The 15967-nt window shown below is 51.2% G+C and overlaps 1 protein-coding gene across 13 annotated transcripts in view; it reads right to left on the reverse strand.

Annotated features, from left to right (window-relative positions):
* UBR4 (ubiquitin protein ligase E3 component n-recognin 4) overlaps positions 1 to 15967 on the reverse strand; it is a 132674-nt gene that overhangs the window by 25792 nt on the left and 90915 nt on the right. For all 13 annotated transcript variants that reach the window (XM_057305406.1, XM_057305405.1, XM_057305402.1 and 10 more), the window contains 15 exons: positions 14166 to 14405; positions 13653 to 13791; positions 12773 to 12898; positions 12564 to 12692; positions 11411 to 11754; positions 9762 to 9852; positions 8889 to 8973; positions 8591 to 8718; positions 5422 to 5551; positions 5142 to 5299; positions 4352 to 4461; positions 3589 to 3730; positions 3107 to 3188; positions 2624 to 2797; positions 742 to 863 (listed from right to left, as the gene is read on the reverse strand). In XM_057305406.1, coding sequence (XP_057161389.1) covers positions 742 to 863; positions 2624 to 2797; positions 3107 to 3188; positions 3589 to 3730; positions 4352 to 4461; positions 5142 to 5299; positions 5422 to 5551; positions 8591 to 8718; positions 8889 to 8973; positions 9762 to 9852; positions 11411 to 11754; positions 12564 to 12692; positions 12773 to 12898; positions 13653 to 13791; positions 14166 to 14405 — 2200 coding nt within the window. The remainder of the gene's footprint in view (positions 1 to 741; positions 864 to 2623; positions 2798 to 3106; positions 3189 to 3588; positions 3731 to 4351; positions 4462 to 5141; positions 5300 to 5421; positions 5552 to 8590; positions 8719 to 8888; positions 8974 to 9761; positions 9853 to 11410; positions 11755 to 12563; positions 12693 to 12772; positions 12899 to 13652; positions 13792 to 14165; positions 14406 to 15967) is intronic.

Here is a 15967-nt window from a genome sequence, read left to right on the forward strand (position 1 = left end):
ACTTCAAATAGTGTTCAATATCAAGCATCTCCTCTGACACTCAAGGGTGGAGGAGAAGAGAGAGCCTACCACAATCAGCGCATGGGCAATGTACCAAAGCTGTGTTACTGAACCAAGGGGAGGGGGGCCTTCCTCCTGCTCGCTCAAGCAATGCTAACCCATCTGCGGCTGGACGACTCTGCCACTGATGACCCCCATGTCCAGGAGAGAGTCTTTCTATTATGTAATGCTCAGGTGTGCCTAACCCTAAAGAGCTCTCATCATTAACTGATGATGCTGGTGTTTTTCAGCCTTCATCTTTGGGCCAGACCATGCTTTCGCATAGCTAGGCAAGGGAAACACACACACACACACACACACACACACACGTGTGTGTGTGTGCGCACACCAAATACAAGAAGGAAGAGAGTGAGCACTTCTTCTCACTCTAGCTCCATACTGCTTCTTTCATAGCATACTGAATGGCTAAGGCAACAGGATCTTAGCAATGGGAGGTCAGACCCCATTTTTAAGAAGACCGATCTAGACCTGAAATCTATAGGAAATAAGACCAAGGAAGGTCATCGGATTTCCCATCATCAGAAGCAGGAAAATTAGGAGACTGCCTCTGTGTTGTCAGGGCAGCTTTCTAAAATGTAGACTAAATGGCCCACAGCTGGTCAGACCACCCGTGACTGAGAGGCTCCCTGGCTGAACAGTGCACACAGACACCCCGGAGGCGCAGGCAGAAGCACCGCTTACGGGATAAATGATGCTGCAGAGCCTCTCGAAGATGAAGACAGGCGTGCGGTAGTCGTCCAGGCTGTAGCGCTTGGCTGTCTCAATGCACACAGCCATGAAGGCCTTGGTTTCCGATTCTGTACCTGCCAGAAATCAGTGGCCACGTCAGTTAGGAGAGAGCTTCACACACACAAACCCCAATAAGACTTTATGTGAAGCACAGTCACCAACAGGTTCTTTCCTCCTCGCAAATTTTCAAAGGCCCTACCTGGCAGTATCAGTATTTCAGTTGGAAACTGGAAGCTGACTGATCTGATGCTCAGACCACATTCCATTTGAAAGGCCCAGCACCCAAGTCAACACGGTGCACCACGGTTAGCTGGCACACCTCCTGCTTCCTCTCGGGAGTGATCACCTCCTTAAGACAGGAACTATGCTTTATTCAAGCTAGGATGCTCCTGTCCAAGACAAGTACTCCAGAATGTCAAATAATAATCCTAACTGTATTCCAGGCAAATCAAAGGGAACTTATAGCTTTAAGCTTCAGTCTTAAAATGATTAGCTGGACTGCCCTCTACAAGCCAAAGAGACAATTTCAAGTCACAGGAGAAGGCAGACATATGCTTCAAAAGGGTCCAACTGTGGGGCGCCTGGGTGGCTCAGTCGGTTAAGTGACTTGGTTTCAGCTCAGGTCATGATCTCAGGGTCTTGAGATCAAACCCCATGTCAGGCTCTGGCACTCAGCAGGGAGTCTGCCTCTCTCACTCTTCTCTCTGCCCCTCCCCCCTCACTCTCTCTCTCTAAAATAAAAGTAATTTAAAAAAAAAAAATCTTAAAAAAAAAAATAAAGCCTTGAAACATGAGTTCAGAGCTCAGAGTCAAAAATCACAAAATACGGGGCGCCTGGGTGGCGCAGTCATTAAGCGTCTGCCTTTGGCTCAGGGCGTGATCCCAGCGTTCTGGGATCGAGCCCCACATCAGGCTCCTCTGCTAGGAGCCTGCTTCTTCCTCTCCCACTCTGTCTGCTTGTGTTCCCTCTCTCGCTGGCTGTCTCTGTCAAATAAATAAATAAAATCTTTAAAAAAAAAATCACAAAATACAAAAAAATTTAAGGCACCAGAAGCAAGAGGTGGAATAACAGCAAAATCAAATGGATAAATATTTCCAGCCTTAGAATTACCAGACACAGAAATGTTTGCTATGTTTGCAAACTACAAGAGAAATGGGAACTGTGAGTGAAAAACAAGAGACTATAAAACCTATAGAGAACCACGAAGACTCAACAGTTAGACTAAAGAGCTAACACAGTGAAGAAAAAACTAATGAACTAAATGAAAGAACTGAAGAAACCCCCAAGAGTCAGCATAAAGAGATGGTGAGATGGGCCCCATGACAGAGCAGTAAAGAGAGACAGAGGAGAGAGCGGGTTCCACAAGGATGACAGACAACTGGGGCAAAGGCAACTGACGAAATGACAGTGGAGAATTTTCCAGAACCAGCGAAAGACACCGATCTGAAGACATATACTTCCTTCTGTTTTATTAGCTTAATATAAAATGTCTAAACAGGGGGCGCCTGGGTGGCTCAGTCGGTTAAGCACCTGCCTCTTGCTCAGGTCAAGATCCCAGGGCACTGAGATAGAGCCCTGCATCAGGCTCCCTGCTCAGTGGACAGCCTACTTCTCCCTCTCCCTCTGCCTGCCGCTCTGCCTGCTTGTGCACGCGCCCCCACCCCCATCAACAAACTAATAAATAAAATGTCTAAATGGACTGAGCTCAACTCTGGAATTTTACAGTTCCAAGAACCAGAGCTTCTTGCACTCTCCCCTCGAATGTGGAAAGATGCCTGCCACCGTGCCCCAGCAGGAAGGGCGCCCCCGGCTCGGGCCACTGGGCAGTGCTACCTGTGGTCATGTCCTCCAGCATCTCCAGCAGCATGTCCTGGGTCTCGTCGATGAGCTTAGTCCTCTGCACCACCAGCTTTCGCAAGCACAGGTACCCATTCAGCACAGTACCTACCAAGCGACTCTTAAAGTGTCTTTTGATGGACTCCACCTCGACAAAGGAGGAAAGAAGGCCTGTAGGGACAGGAAAAAGCTACTGCAAGGGCTGTGAATGAGAATGAAGGCGAGGAAGGTCCATGTCTTCCAAAGGTTATGAGCAACTCCAAAGCAACTTCCGAGCACAGAGCAGGGGCTCAAGGAAGTGAACTGGTCAACGGTGAACAGCAGCTCAAAACAATAAACCCACCCGAGAGGCACATGCAGAGCTTACATGTGTTCTGAGTCAACACAAGAGGGAACAGAGTCAACCTCCACACCCCAGGAACTAAGGTCAGCCCACAAACTAGACCCAGGGTGCCTAAAGGGCCTGGCGGCTACATCTACCTGTGAGACTTTTGAGGGCGTAGCCCTGCTGCAGGTCAGTGCTCAGGGTGGCCTCCTCCAGGGCCAGCAAGCGGGCGATTTCCTACACGGGACGACAGGCACAGTTAGTGACAGCACTGCTGATGACATCGGCCCCTTCTAGGTGTGATCCAGCAGCCCGTAACAGCAAGCACTCTGCAGTCAGCATTTTATTCCATTGACCCCTTGATGCAGTCACCCCTGCATCACCCCGATTCCCATGAACCTCTGCAGAACTCCTAAGAGCCAAGGGCAGTGGCAATGACGTTAAGGAATGGCTTAAAGACTCAGAACGGCCGAAATGCCCCCAGCAGCTTGCTACCTCCTTATGATACACAGGGCCACAAAGATCAATTTTGTCAACAAATATTTCTTCTCTACAAAGAAGAGTGGCACAAGCTACATCAAGGGACTGTGGTGAGAGCAGAATGGGGGAAGGACTCTCCCGGGCAGGGGGCGGCTACCTTGGTGATGAGGTTGCCCACATAGGGCAGAACTCCCCGAGCCGCCAGATAGACTTTCCAGTGGGCTGAAGTGATGAGCTTCTGGTAGAGAGCCAAGTACTCGGCGGCACACTCGCCAGCTACGCTCAGCTCGTCCAGGTAGCTGCCCCGAGAGAGACAGGGCACCGTGAGAACGCAACTCCAGGGGCTCCAGCAGTCCCCCTCTGCTCCCCCCACCTCATGTCCTCTGCTGTCCTGGGCTCCTCCTTCCTTCTGGGCAACGTCTCCCTTGGCAACTCCCCACACGTGGGGACAACCGGCGCACCCAACAAGAGCACGGTGCAGTGAACCATACCCGTTTGGACCAACCGGCACTGAGATGCAATGGTGCTTATCTGGGCAGCGAGACAGTGGTTTTGAGCAGCTCGAGGAGAAGGCAAGTGTACCACAGAGCTCAGTAGCTGATGGCGTGGTACTGAAGGCAATGCTGCCTTCAGCGGACCAGCCCCCCAGCCGCGGCCCGTCCAGGCTGCCGTGAGGGTGAAATGAGACGGTGCGGGCCATGCGTCTACATGCTTGTCAAACCTCCATCACGAGCTGCCGGCGCCGCTGCTCCGCTACCGCCACCAGCACGACCGCTCAGCTTCTCGGCTTCTCCTGTTTCTGTGCTCTTCTACGCGGCATGGCGTGCGTACAGAGCCCAGGTGTGCCCTCCATCACCCTGACCTACTGATTCCCCGAGGAACACGCGGAAGGCCGGTCCCAGATGAAGCCTGAGCGGTACCTGGTGAGGAGGTCAAGGACCTGCTGCTTGCGGCTGGGAATGGTGGCGAGAGCTTCCACGATGGTGCAGGCTGCCTGCCGCGCTGCCTGCGTCGCCGGGGTGAAGAGCACCTGTGGGACACAGGAGAGAAGCCCCGGCTCAGGTGACGGCAGGTCTCGCCATGCCCCCAGCAGGGCAGTCCTCTCCCACCCTTCCAGAAGGCCTCTGGGCACCTCTCCAGGGAAAGGTTAAAGGTGAAAACCACCAGCTAATGCCAGATGCAACCGTGGCTGCTCTATTTCATGGAAAGTTTCTCCCCCAGGCAATCTGGAGAACACGCCTAAGATGACTGAGCTAGGAAACCAAGCCAGCAAGTATTTTCCTTAGCACAAATTTCTATTAACTCGAGTCTGGGGAGAGCTATAGGCTAATGCTTATACCAAACAGTGTCTTTCTCATGGACCAATGGATGCCCTTAATTACTTCAATCCTTCACAATGTTCGCTAGAATGAAGAGGGGGAGGACAGCAGGAGGTAGGGATGACAGGAGGAGAAAAAGGGAAGGTGGCACTGAGGCTTAGTTCTGGTAAGTGGCCAGGGAGAGTGGCAAGCCCACCAGCTTGATGAGGAAAGCACAGAAAAATCCTGTCTTGACCAGTTTACCGCACTGGGGGCTGCACCAACAACCTCCATCTGCTTCCCACCTGGAAGGAGGCAAAAGCAGAGCAGACACGTGGGGAGGAGCAGAAACGCAGTGCTTGGCACCTGGGGCCAGGGCAGTGGAGAGAGGGCCGAGGAGGGGGTCACTCACTTGCCGCAGCCAGTTGTTATGACCCAGTTTGAGATCCAAGGGGGGGGTCCTCTTCCCACGACGACTCAGGAACTGCTTCCACCTCCACACGTACTTCTCGGTCAAATAGAGGTGGCGGAGCTCTGACTTGCTGGGGGACTTCCCGTTGCCATCTATCCCTGGCAGGCACAGGGGTCCAGCAAGGCGTAAGGAAAAGGAAGTGACAGAAAGGGGGGACGGCAGGGCTGTCAGGACAGGGTAAGAGGGCCTGACTTCCCCAGGCTTGAAGAGACAGACACACCTCTGATTGGAAGACACTTCTTCCAGGCTTCGTAGGATGCTTTGGGGTCCCTCTTGAGCCACAGCTGAGCCTGGGCATGGATCTCATTGCAGTATGGCTTAACTGTGGTGAGGGCCTCGACAGGGACATCCTGCAGGGGGAAAGCCAAACAGGGTGGGGAGCTTCAGAGCACACCTGAGCTGGGCTCCAATACAATGGCACGGAGGCCCCAGAGGAACATACGCAAAAGCAAGATTAGAAGGATCAACATTCGTAGCAGTTAGGCCCCAATATGTGTTCCTGTTAAAACATTTTGGCCCAATTTTGCTAGCAGCAGCATCTGCACATTGGGCTTATGGTCACTGCTTTGACTCTGCAGGGTAAGATGCAGCTGGCTTCCTACAGACCATCCCATGGCCTCAAATGCCAGTTCCTATCCCAAGCCTGACTCAGTTTCCTAAATGTAAATCTTCAAGGAGTCCCTGGGCACTCTCCGGAATTTTAAGAGCCATTACTGAGCAGAACTAATGTGCACAGCAGGGAGACCCACAGAGCAGTCTAAGCCAGCCATTCTCAAGCTTTTTGGCCTCAGGACTCCTCCTCCTTTACACTCTAAAAAAATTACTGAGGACCCTAAATAGCTTTTGTATGTGTGGTTCTATCTATCGATATTTACCATGTTTAAAATTAAGCATGAGAAATTCTTAAAATATTTACTAATTTCATCTTAAAATAAGAATAAATCCACTATTTACCTAAATGACATTTATTAGGTTTCCAAAATAAAAATCATCTAAAGGAGTGGCACATTGGGGCGCCTGGGTGGCTCAGTCGTTAAGCGTCTGCCTTCAGCTCAGGTCATGATCCCAGGGTCCTGGGACCGAGCCCCACATAGGGCTCCCTGCTCAGCAGGGAACCTGCTTCTCCCTCTCCCACTCCCCCTGCTGGTGTTCCCTCTCTCGCTGTGTCTCTCTGTCCAATAAATAAATACAATCTTTAAAAAAATTAAAAAATAAAGGAGTGGCACTACTTCATGTTTTTGAAAATCTGCTTAATGACTGTCTTAATAAGACAGCTGGACTCCCCGACCTGCTTCTGTGTTCAAATGTTGGGAGATGTTGTTTGGGTTAAGGTCGTGAAAAACACCAAGCTGCACACAGATACATAGTTGGAAAAGAAAACAATGTTTTAACAGTCTTCTCACTTAATTGCAGGTTTCTTTCTTTGATACTTTCAGCAAGTTACTGGTGAAATCAATGGATAAACTTCTCATAGTCCATTACACTAAAACGCATCTGTTACCCATGTATGATTCTGTAGCATGTGCTGGTCACTCGGAAAATACTGGCTCACTGAGTTATGTTCATTCCTCTGGACGTGACAGGCCCGCTTCATTCATTTCTCAAGAAAATGTCTGCCAAACACCCGATTCTGCATAACCACAAGTGGCCTGGCGCGCATTCTCCCAAGCACGCAGGGGCTCTGTACGGAGAGCGTCGGGCTCAGCCTACACCTGAAACCATCACTCACGAGCTCCTCAAGACGAGCGCCACACTTTGGCATGCGACAGGAGTGCTTCTGTGTTCTTCCACACTGTCGCGCTGAGTATTCAAAATACGAGTACCCCAGAGTCAAGATTTACTAACATTCACTTTTGCTACTTCACCAAGGATGCCCTTGAGTCACAGTGCACGGCAGTGGGGAGCCCAGCTAGGAGGGTAGCTGGGAGCCACTGCCTTTCCCACTGGGGCCCTGGCGGCCTCACCCATTGGTGACAGTGCACCATCAGCACCAAGGGCGCCAGACCGCAAGGGGCAAACAGGGTCGTAGGAGGATTATGAACCAGACCTTGACCTCACAGATTCCCCAGGAGTCTGGAAAATACCCAGGCATCTGGGAGCCCAAATCTTGAGAACTGCTGCTTTCTCTGGGCTAAAACTAAGCACAGTGCGAACACTGACCTGGGGCTCCAGTGCTCAGAAGGTAAGCAACTCTGCAAACTCTGCTGCCTCACTCAGGAAAAAGTGATGGTTATGTGCGGAGGGGGTTTCTCTTCAATCAAGGACTGATTTTACCTGCTAAGAACGAGCTCTGAGGGGAAATAAACCTCATCAAAGGGAAGGAAGAGGGGCACCCCTCAGCCCTGCCTTTGTCTAGGAAGGTGGGAGTCAAAGGAAATGTGGTCAACCCTTAGGATCCAGCTTCCTCCCTAGTGCTTACCGCTCAGAAAAGCAGCCTTCCTACAATGATGGAAGACTCTGTTTCTATCAAAGGATTCCATCAGGAAATGGAGCAGGAGTCAAATGGCCCAAGGACCACAGAGGGATAAGGGACAGAGAGCCTCAGTCATGGCCGAGAGGAAGAATTATGGCTGGTGTTTTCCACAAGCCAGTAAGCAAATCAATCTGGGGCTCAGCTATGCTTATTTTAGAAAGAAAACTTGGCTTTCCTCATTCACTTAATGATTCACTGAGTGGCTATTACACTCTGCTCTGGACATAAAAAAATATTTCTAAACTGAGGTCCCTGGGTTCAAGGAGCTCACAGCCAGCCTAGCAGAGAACTGGATCTTCTAAGCAGCAGCTCAGAGAGGGCACACCCTACGCAGAGAAGATCGCACGCAGCCACAGTCAGCATTCATTAAGGACTAACATGAGCCAGTGTTCGGTGCATGTGATCTGGTCAATTACTGATTCTTCACAACGCTTCACTGTGGTATGGTCTCGTCTCAGAGACGGGCAAACTGAGAAGCCTGAGTTAAGAACTTGCCCAAAGTCACAAGGCAAGTAATGTGATGTGGGATGTGAAATCAAGAAGCCCGCTTCAGAGCCTCGGATCTTCACCACTGCGCAATGCTACACAGGCAACGGCAAGGGGGCAGAAAAGAACACTGTGCTTTCTGGGAGCTGCGAGTCCTCTGATGTGACTGGAGAGACAACCCTCCAGTAAACCACCTTGCTCTAAGCTCTTAAATTTTCACGTTTATTTTACGCCTGACTTTCCTCTGAAAAACCTTCCTTCTCAAAAATCCCAACTCCTGTCTGCTGAACCATGGCAAAGGAGGCGCTGGTGCCCCACCACGGGCATGCGAAGTGCAGGGTACGGCAGAGACCTTTACGAGGCAGGACACTGTGCTGGCCGGGGCAGGAGGTGGCCGCCACCCTGCCTTGCCCTCTGACTCGCCGCGTACCTTGTTCTTCTTGCTGGTTGGAGCAGGTGGTTTAATTAGCTTCTGCAAGATCCGCAGGCACATGAGGGTAATGTTCTCCACAACCACAGGAGTCTTTATGTTCACAGCCATGAGGAAAAGGCTGAGAGCTAGGGATAGGAAGGACAGGCCGAGCTGTGGTCACAGAGCACCTTGCACCTGGCTCCAGAAAGGCTGCCCATGACGATTGCCCTACCCCACTAACTCTGTGGCTAGGATTGCACCCGAAGCCCCTATCCCCTCTCTGAAAAGCCCCTAACTAGATGTGGCCCAAGCTCACCACAGCGTAACCGGAGTTCCCAGCAGCTGTCCTCCTTTGAGATGGAATCTGTCAGCAACAGCATTTCATACTGAAGGCTGCTTGCCTAGAAGGCCAACAGGAGGAGACATGAGAAGAAGAGGGTCTGCAGGTGAGACCGAGGACTGGGGCTTATCCAAGCTCTGCTCAGGGAACTCGGATCGAAGATGTCTGGTACCCGGTGGCACCACCAGAAAGAGAAAGAAGTTGGGCACCTGGGTGGCTCAGTTAAGCAGACCTGACCTTCAGTTCGGGTCATGATCCCAGAGTCCTGGGATCAAGTCCTGCATCAGCCTCCCTGCTCAGTGGGGAGTCTGCTTCTCTCTTTACCCACCCTCCCCTGCTTGTGATCTCTCTCTCACTCTCTCTCAAATAAATAAAATCTCGAAAGAAAGAAAGAAAGAAAGAAAGAAAGAAAGAAAGAAAGAAAGAAAGAAAGAGGAAAGAAAGAAAGAGAGAGAGAGAGAGAAAGAAAGAAAGAAAGAAAGAAAGAAAGAAAGAAAGAAAAAGAAAGAGAAAAAAAAAGGGAAAGGAAAGGGAAAGGGAAAAGGGGAAGGGGAAGAGGAAGAGAAAGGAAGGAAGGAAGGAAGGAAGGAAGGGAGGGAGGGAGGGAGGGAGGGAGAGGAAAGAAGGAAAGAGAGAAAGGACGAGTGGAGACCCCTGTCCTTCATCCGGCCAACCACACGTTTCTCTCCTCCCTCTGAGGCCAGCTCTACCTGGGACAGTCATTCCGGGTGAGAGCTCTGCAGGCTACTGCTCCCTACCCCCAACCACCCCAGAGACACTGGTGGAAAGAAAGTGAGGGAATGCAGAAAGAGAAAGAGAAAGGAGTCAAAGGGCGGTTGTCCTGCTCACCAGATCGGGATTGGCCCAGTGGCCCTTCAAGGCAGTGGAGACTTTGCCAATAATCAAGTCATTCATTTGCTGGGTGGCTTCTGGATTGTCTCTGGAGAAGCAAAGAAATAGGAGTCCTGTTATCCACCACTGGCTGTGTCCCTCCTTCCCACCTGAAGGAGCACAGAGAAAAGGCACTCAATGCCCAGGGCCTCCCCAGGGGCCTGACCACAAGACTGGCCCCACAAGACCCGGGTCTGTAACAGAGTGCTCATCGCAGCCGCCTTTCCCACAGCAATCACTGAGGGGAGAGCAGGACCAGCAGCCAGGAGATCTCCTGGCCCTCAGGCACTGTCCAGGACACTGAATCCTCCAACCTCTGAATCCGACGGTCCCCTGCCAGAATGGGTCACAAGACTTTCCTCATCTTCTCCATCTGCCTCCAATTTACCTCCCACAAGGTACCCACATTTCCTACTGACACCCCACTGTAATAACGTGTGTATTAATCAACTGCACCAAGTCACTTTCTCACTTTCTACCCCATTTTGAATAAAACCCCAAGTCCTTACAATGGCCTAGAAGACCGCCCGAGATCTGGCCCCCAGCAGTCCCGGTTCTCCTGCCCGTTTCCCATGTGGCCTCCTTCGCTCCACTACACAGGCCTCTGGTAGCTCCCGCACCATCCCCGGCACAGCCCTGCCTCTCGATCTTGCAGATGACGCATCCTACGCGCACAGCCACAGCTGAGACATCTGCATGGCTCGTCCCCTTACGGCACACATGCCTCCTCCAACATCACCCCTCAGACGTCTTCCCTGACCATCTTCTCCAGCAGCAATCCCTGCCGCGGTCAGGGCACCACCCCAGGTGTACCTCTCTTCACAATCGAATCTGCTGACAGACACCAGACTGTGCAAGTCTGCATGCTCCCCACCTGGACCGCAGGCCCCAGGAAGCAGCGATTCTGCTCCACTTACTACTGCACACTCAGAGTCCAAACAGCGCCTGGCATTCAGCAGACATTCAACAAACACCCGCTGAGGAAGTGAATAATATAGCAAGGAACGGGTACCAATCACCTAACGTGTTCTGGAACTTCGGCCACACACTCAGTAAACCCAGCTCTGGTGACTCCATCAGCACATACTAAGTACTCAACAAATACGAGTTATCGCCCACAGGAATTATTCCATTTCACCCTCGCCACAAGTCTTCAAGGCATTTACTATTATCAGTGTTTTTCAGACAAGGAAAACCTCAGCTCAGAAAAGTTAACTACGCTCAAGGCACAGAACATCACACACCGATCATCTCTAGGCTCCACTGTTCCACTGGCCTCTTCCATGTGAGTCTGGAGCCCAAGTGCCGGGTCACTCCCTACTCCTCTCTCACCAGAACCCAGACTCTGTTCAGGGAACCTCACTGGAACCAACGAAGTACAAGCCAAATATTCTATTTACAATGAAACCTGGTCTCAAATGCTCACGGAGTTCGCTTACCCAGACCCTGGGCATCTCTCCCTCTTCCTCCCTCATAATAAGTCAGCCAGCCTGTCCAGCAGCGACAAATGCCACGTTCTACACCCCTAAGCTCCTAGTACCACTGCTACCACCAAGCCCCGAGCTAGCAGGAGTTACTGGGCCCACGGTCCCGATGCAGGCTCTGACCGAGTCAGCAGGCACATGAGCAGGCGGACCTCCTCCCGCATGGCCGCAGAGCCCCGGCGAAGATTGTAATCAAAGAGCTCCCGGATGAGCCCCTGGGAGACCAGGATGTGCCTCAGGGCCGGATTGGTGGCCAGGGCCCGGAGCAGCGTGATACAATGTTCTGTGACGGCGGAGGCGCAGCCGTAGCACTTGGTGGAGGATGTGTGGCCACAGCCCAGGACGGATAAGGCCCGGTACTGGCTGGCGGTGAAGGTGGGCTGCACGGAGGTTCGGGACGATTTGGTGGCCGCTTCCCTCTGCTGCAGGTCGTATTCCAACAACTCTTTGCGTGAAGCAAAGACTTTCTAAGAAAAAAAAAAAGGATAAGAGAAAAACAAATTAGCTATTAAAATAAGAAAAAAGAGAAAGTTAACTGGAAACCAGCTTTGGTCTGAAAAACCATTTTACATGCATTATTTAAATTTAACCTTTCTGATGACCCCACCTATTAGATACTTCACTGTCATTTTACAGAAGCAGAAAGCTGAGGCTTAGGAAGGCTGGTTTGCCCAAGGCATGTGGCACAGGCAGAACTCAGCCCCTGATCACAGGCACATGTCCTGAACTCCCACGTAATGCTGTCTCATAAAGAACAAACACAACGATCAGAGATGTAAGCCCATGTAGCAAAGGCAATTCTGGGGGGCAAGGACCCAGCTTGTCTGTGGCCACCCTCCCATATCCCATGGAGATTAGGTCGGTAACACTCCACTGGCTGCCCAGCCCACCCTGGTTGACTGGCATTGGTGTGCCCTGCCCTTACCAGCCTACAAACATGGCATATCAGAAAAAAAGGGAACAGACCCGACACCCGGTTTTTTAAAACAAGCAACCCCTCAACTAAAAGATGGGTTGTGAATGGGCCAAGGAAAACAGATCTATAATCATCTGCTACCCTCGGTCTTCTGGAACAAATTCAGGTCTCTGCCAAGCACCAGAAACCACAGTGGGAGAGAAGTTATATGGTGCAGCCACCTAGACCCTGCCTTTTCAGCCAAACGGACAAGGGAAACCCAAGACTCCAACTGCTGGAGGTGGGGGGCAACAGAACTGCTCTGAAAACAGCTTGGGGAACACTCGACAGAACACTCTAGAGTGGCTCCCGTTTCTCTACCTGGATGATTTTGGAGAGCTCATCGAAAGAGTTCTTGCAATCCCCACAGTACTCCTGAGCCAGCTGCAGAATGTATCGATTCACGCTGGCTGAAGTGGAGCTGATGCCCCCGGCCGTCCCCGAGTCGTCCTGCAACCCAAGAAGCATGCTGTGAGTCTCCTGCTTCTGACCCAGAGCCCCCTCCACACGCCCCTCTAGCTTGGGGTTACCTGCGGCTTTTCGGGGGCTGCCTCGTTCACTTTACAGAGCAGGTTCTCCAGCTGTGGCCGGTGTCCCATCAGCTGGTGATACACTCGGTCGGCTTTGTCCAGAAGTGTATTGATGTTGGATACAGCCTGGCAGGAAAAGACAGGGGCACGTGTGAAGGCTCTTCCTTGAGTGATCCCAACTCCCAACCATTTCCTGAAACATTTCTTACAGGTCAGGGGCTGTGTTTCATACATTCATTATTTCTATCCCTCACAATAATCCAGGTGTCGGGGTGTTATTTGTAGTAACATACAACGTACTATGTAACACAGCACACACATTAGTATACAACGCTGAGAGAAATCATTGACACTAGGTCACAGGGCACTAAAAGGCACAGCCAGAACTGGAACTTTCATCCTTCTGACTCCACAGCTAAATGTTGTCCTGCTTCCTAAGCCGCTTCTAGCAGCAATCCCAAAAGCTCCCCACTTTTGACGGTCACCTAATCCCCAGTCCCACCACACCACACAGAATGAGAACCAGCCCCTGGATAAGTGGACACTGAAGAAAGGCCAACAGCTGTAATACGAGGCATCTGTGGAACAAATGCAAGGCACTCATTTGACTTCTTTCTGCCTTTCCAAATCTGAAGTCACCTAACCCCGGAGACATTTTGGTTCATTGCCAACCAACACTTCTCCGAAGTCCTATGTAAATCACAAGTTCCAAAATAGCCAATGCCATTATTTGCTCCCACCTGAGAAAGCTGGGCCCTGAAGAGTGCTGACTTGAGGAAGACTCAGGACAGAAGGAAGAGCATACTGCCCTCTACCAGCCCTGCTGCCCAAAGCTCAGAGCAAAGCCAGTGCCCTGAGTCTAGGACGGATCCAGCCTCACCTTCTTCCGGTCTTCTTCATTCTCAATGGGATCCACGGCACAGCAAGGCTTGGCATAGAGCATAAAGTCAAAGCGAGCGTATTTACAGAAACCACAGGCGTTGCAGAGGAAGGGATCCTTTTCATCATAGTTGATAGACCTGAAGAACCAGAGTGTTTGGGTCGGGGTGGGGGGCAGCAGAGGCTGGGGTGGGGGAGGGTGACCTTGAGTGCCACATGCATTCTCTGGAACTGTATCGGGATGACAAGAGGCAAGGGTGACTAACACAACCAGGTAACTAGAAAGGAAGACCTGGAACTAAACCGAGGGACGCCCCCCTACCTCCAGACAGACACCATGGGACAGGCGTGTGCGCCATTCTTTCTGCCCCCACCTTCTAGCCTTGGACTCCACAGACCCATAACCCTCCAATTATGATGAAGGCAGCAAACACTGAAACTGCCCACACTGAGAGCCCTGCAGGGGATACAAGGACATACGTGGCCCTGGCCGGGGCGCCATTCCCTCCCTCACCTGCACTTGTGACACTGGTAGACATTCTCCCCGCAGTTGCCGCAGACCCCCGGGTTGGCGGGGACGGAGGCGCTGCAGCGCGGGCACTGCAGCGTCTCTGTGGAGGCCTGGTAGTTCTCATAGAAGTCCGCGAACTCGATCATCAGGTTGGAGGCCACGATGGGCAGGGGCAGGTCGATCTTCACCTCTGTCTGCCCAGGGGTCAGCTGAACCTTCTTGGCCTTGTGCCAGCGGGCCGGCCTAGAAGAGATGGTGGCAGCTCAGAGGGAGGGACGGCCTGAGAGCCACCCACATAGCCCTCGGTGAGGGCGGTCTGAGGAAACGAAGAGCAAGACTGTCCCCGTGTGTTCTAAGGCAGTGAAGTGGTTTCTCTAAGAAAAGGAGATCTGACCAGTAACAGTAACCTAATTTTAAAAATACTCTCTATAAAAAAGGATATAACACACAGGTGCTTTAAGATGTTATATAAAATAATTTTTTCAGAGGCGCCTGGGTGGCTCAGTTGGTTAAGCAACTGCCTTTGGCTCAGTCATGATCACGGAGTCCCAGGATCCAGTCCCACACCAAGCTCTGTGCTCACCAGGGAGTGTGCTTCTCCCTCTGACTCTCCCCGCTTTCATGCTCTCTCTCTCATTCTAAGAAATAAATAAAATCTTAAAAAAAAAAATTCTTTCAGATTCTAGAAAAACAATGAAGTAGGTATCAAGGGAAGTTATTACTCTAAAAGTATGCCACCCTGAAGCCTGTAATCCCAAGAGGTGCCATGTAACATGTGACAAGCAGAGACAGAAAAAGAAAAGGCATGTAATAATTTAGAATAATTACGTTAATTACAGGTAATATTTATTGGGCACTCACTATGTGCTAAGCTCTGTTCTCAGCACTTTACATAACTAAACTCATTCTAATCCTTTAAAAACACTCTGAGAGAGGATTCATCTCCATTGTACAGTTAAAGAAAGCAAGGCTGCACAACTTCTCCCATGTCGAGAGAGAAGTGGTAGAGCCGGGGTGTGAACTCACGGTCTTGTAGCAGAGTCAGAGTTTCACCAGCTGCTGCACTGACTACACAACAGAAGATTCAATCCCCTTCCTCCTCCAGAAGGGAGTGGGATATCCCAGTGAGCAGCTTCTACTTGCAGATCACCAGTGTGAACTGCTCCTCAAGAAAACTTCCTGCAGGTGGAGCTCCGTTTGCTGTGGTAAACTCTAGCTGTACTCTGCCTCTCGGAATAATACCAGTACTTCCATTCTGTGCAGAACAGCATCTTACTATTTAAACCTCACCTCCCCACGTCCTCTGCCCAACAGCAACGCTGAGATTTCGACAAGAGCGTTGTCTCCGGAAGTCAACACTCTACCCCATGCCACTGCCTTCTCTGGCCCACATACGACCTGCCCCCATTCAGACACTGGGATACACGAGCTAGAAAGCTCCAACACTGGCAGATAGAGAGGGAAGGGGCAGAAATGGAAGGACTGTGTACCAGAGAAGCTTCTTGATACTGTCTGTGCCGTGAGCAAAGAGCATCTTAACCCAAGAAATAACAACTACTTCCCAACACAGGTGTTCTATAAAACTAGAACTGCCCTCATTAACATGGGCAGGAGAAGCCTGAAGTCCCCTCACTCAGCTTCCCCTCCTGAGGCAGGCTGTTGAATTGCTTCCTTAGACCCCACAGGCTCCATCGGACAGGATTTTAGAAGAACCTTTGTCAATACCCTTAGGAACAGCGTTTCACTCTTGTCCTCAGTCATGACTCCAAGTGGGTAAGAGGACATACCAGGCCTCTAGGGACGTG

This window comes from Ursus arctos, unplaced genomic scaffold (genome assembly GCF_023065955.2).
Source record: "Ursus arctos isolate Adak ecotype North America unplaced genomic scaffold, UrsArc2.0 scaffold_32, whole genome shotgun sequence".
Classification (NCBI taxonomy): Eukaryota; Metazoa; Chordata; class Mammalia; order Carnivora; family Ursidae; genus Ursus; species Ursus arctos.